Source organism: Austrofundulus limnaeus, unplaced genomic scaffold, assembly GCF_001266775.1.
Source record: "Austrofundulus limnaeus strain Quisiro unplaced genomic scaffold, Austrofundulus_limnaeus-1.0 Scaffold93, whole genome shotgun sequence".
Lineage (NCBI taxonomy): Eukaryota > Metazoa > Chordata > Actinopteri > Cyprinodontiformes > Rivulidae > Austrofundulus > Austrofundulus limnaeus.
Window position 1 is genome coordinate 1,112,261 of NW_013952495.1, and position 3,557 is coordinate 1,115,817.

A 3,557-nucleotide genomic window follows, 5' to 3' on the forward strand; every position below is an offset into this window, starting at 1 on the left:
CTCCAGGCACAGTTTGAGGAGTTGGCACACTTGTTCTGTGGAAAGTGTGGTTCTGCTGCTGAGAGTGGTGCTTAAAAGCCTGAATTTTGCCTGAAACTCTCAGACTGAAGAAGTCTCTTGGAGGAGAGACGAAACGTTTCATTAAAGAAGAACCCGTCCAGAAGAACTATACAATTTTTTTCCAATATGAAATACTGTGATAATAAATAAACCATGTTTTAAAGCTTACAGGAGAGAGGAAACTTGAGTTTTTACTTCGCTGATAGACTCGTGTAGTTTTGCATATTTTTCTCCATTCTGTTCAATGGTGGTTTAAAGACCCAGCCTTGTCACATTTTATGCAAACCCTCATGAAGAAAAATGCAATAAACTAAAGAGAAAAACATCTGTTTATTGTCAAGGAAAGCAGTTTAATTTAATAAATACAGTCTGAGATAAATTAGTATTTTGTTTAAAGTTAAAGACACTCAAACAGTTGAGATCTTTGTGACACTCCAAAGATTGTTTGATCAGCTTTGACTAAATAAAAATCCTCAAGCTACAAATGACCTCAGGCTAATTTCTAATATATCAACTTCTCTACATTATGTGTCATCAGAAAATGATGGAACAACGTCAACAAGAACCCCAGAATCCTAGAACTGTCACAGTGGGGAGTCGTCCCGGAACCGGAAGGTCGCCGGTTTGATCCCCAGTCCAGCTGTTTCAGTCGATGTGTCCTTGGGCAAGACACTTTACCCACTTTGCCTACTGATGGTGTTCAGAGGGGCCGGTAGCGCAGCATGGCAGCCCCTCCTCTGTCAGCCTGCCCCAGGGCAGCTGTGGCTACAAAGTAGCTTACTGTCATCAGTGTGTGAATGTGAGTGTGAATGAATGATGTATGAAAATTGTAAAGCATCTTTGAGGGTCTCAAAAAGAGCTACGTATATAAGACTAATGCATTATTATTATTATTATTATTATTATTATTACAACAGAAAACTCAGGAACAGGAGGATTGGGTTTTGATACTTAGTTGATACTGAGGGACAAATAAACATAAAATATAAAGTTAAAAAAATGAACAATAATAATAAAACTAACAAAACATGAATCTTGACAAGAAGATTGCTAAACCAAGGAGGGAAAAATCATATAAACCATTCATGGATAAATAAATAAATAAATAAACACACATTTTGTATTAAATGAGACTATGTTTGGAAAAGTTTTTTTAAAACATTGTGACAGAAGAACTTTAACCTCTGAAACACAGTGGAGGTAGTTCCATGGTTCATGTGTCAAACTCAAGGCCCGTGGGCCAAATCGATTATTTTACTCTCACAATCACGGCATCCCACCACTGGAGGTGCACAGGGTTGGTGAAATTTGCTGTGCAAAAGTAGGAATTTACAAGTCCTAAATTTAAACTGGAACGCCCCTCTGGTGGGAATCATCTAGAATACAAGACATCAGATACCAAGGTTATAATAGTTTTGGATTTTTCATTATAGTTTAGTTTTATTTCGTTGTGACTTTTTTTCTTTTAATTCAGTTAGTTTTAATTAGTTTTTACAGTGGATTTGCTAGTTTTATTAGTTATTATTGCATTTTTAATGATTAGTTTTAGTTTATTAGCTCTAGTATTTTTTTTTTATATTTTATTTGCCAAAGCATCGTCAAGCTTGTGATGTTCCTAACAGCTATTTGGTCACTAGTTAACCTTCCTGAAATAATTGCGTAACTCAGTTTTGTCAACTAAGGACTTGGGCGATTATTTTAGGATGATGACAATAGTTGTCTCCAACTCAGTGCAACCTGTTGCTTGATTTTCATGGGAGCTACTGAGAGTAGCTAGCATGTCAAGATAGTCATAGTTGGCCATCTTGTGTGAGCTCGATTCATGCAGTTTTTCTTTTGAGAAGTTTTTCACCTATTTTATCACCTGTTTCCACCACAAGACACTTCTCCCAACATTTGCTGTTGTCATTTGGCAGGTGATTCTGAGCAGCAGCAGACTGTAAACAAGTGTTGTTAGGGCCCACAGCTAATGTGAAACTACTCAGTTTGAAAAAAAAAAAAAGATCCACATGGCTCAAAATAAATTGACAATCACTAAAACTAAGAATATTTTATCTGTAATTTTAGTTAGTTGAAGTTAGTTTTGTTAAAAAACGAATACATTTTTAGTTGGTTATTGTTATTTCATTTTATTACAGTTTTTATTTGTTTTATTTAACTAAAATATTTTTTCAATTTGAGTTTTTGTTATTTAGTTAGTTTTAGTTAACTATAATAGCCCTGCTATCCACCACAACTCAACAGTGAGTAAAACTCTTATTTTTACTTTTAATATTATTTCTGTATTGTTTATTTCACTAGTGAGTTGTACATGTGGTACTTTTCAGTACTCATATCAGGACATGTTAAAACACAGTTTATATGCAGGAAATATCAGGTGGAGCCCAGTTACTGTTTGTTAGCAGTGCTCAGCTGTAGCAGTAAGACGAGGAACATGTTTAGTTGAAGTTAAACATGAAACGTCATGAGTTAACACAACTGCTCAAGAGTATAAATGAGCATCTTACCAAAATTAATGCAGATATAGCAAGACAAGCACGTTTTCTCAGGAAACAAAAGAAAATACAGGCAACGTGGACCTCAAACTGCAAGGTTTATATCAAACTGAACGGTTCACYGGAAGAAGCCAAGGTACTGATCATCAGACAAATTGAAGAGTTGGATAAATATCAGTGAAACAGGACAACCAGGCAACTTCTGATCAACKTTCTGAAATCCAGTAATAAAATGAAAATATACACATGAACATAGACACAGATATTGACCCAGACAACAATTTCCTTGATTATTTGAATGACAACTGTCATTACTACACTGATGATAACTATAGTCAATGCGTTAAATCGGATAAAGAAATGTCAATTATTCACTTCAATAGCCGTAGCCTTTATGCTAATTATGAAAAAATCAAAGAATATTTATATCAACTAAAAAAGTCATTCAGCGTCATAGCAATAACAGAAACCTGGCTCACCTCCGAGAAGGGAGTAGATTTCATACTGGAGGGGTATGAGTTTAATTACATAAACAGAAAGAATAAAAAAGGTGGAGGTGTAGCTTTGTACATTAATAATGATCTAAAATATAAGGTGGTAGAAAAAATGTCAGTGTCAGTTGATGAAGTAATGGAATGCATTACTATTGAAATCCAATTTGAAAAGCAGAAAAATATAATGGTCAGCTGTGTGTACAGAGCACCGGCATCTGACACTGAAGTCTTTACAAATTACATGGAAACATTGTTTGCTAAGATGCATCAAAAGGTCATTTTCATCTGTGGAGACTTTAATATTGACATGTTGAATCCAAATATGGTTAAAAGTACATCTAACTTTATCGATACTATGCATAGTTTAGGTTTATATCCACTAATTACAAAACCAAGTAGAATAACAACACACAGTTCAACACTGATTGACAATATATTTACTAATTACATGGAAAGTAAATTGAGAAGTGGACTTCTTATAAATGACATCAGTGACCATCTTCCAGTA

General features: G+C 34.7%; 1 protein-coding gene across 1 annotated transcript; it reads left to right on the forward strand.

The window, feature by feature from the left end:
- Positions 1-2,289: 2,289 nt before the first annotated feature.
- On the forward strand, positions 2,290-3,557 carry LOC106520513 (uncharacterized; the record flags this gene model as incomplete). Its single annotated transcript, XM_014012669.1, is given in 1 exon segment — positions 2,290-3,557. A coding segment is annotated over 1 exon segment (756 nt), but the record flags the coding sequence as incomplete, so codon positions are not given.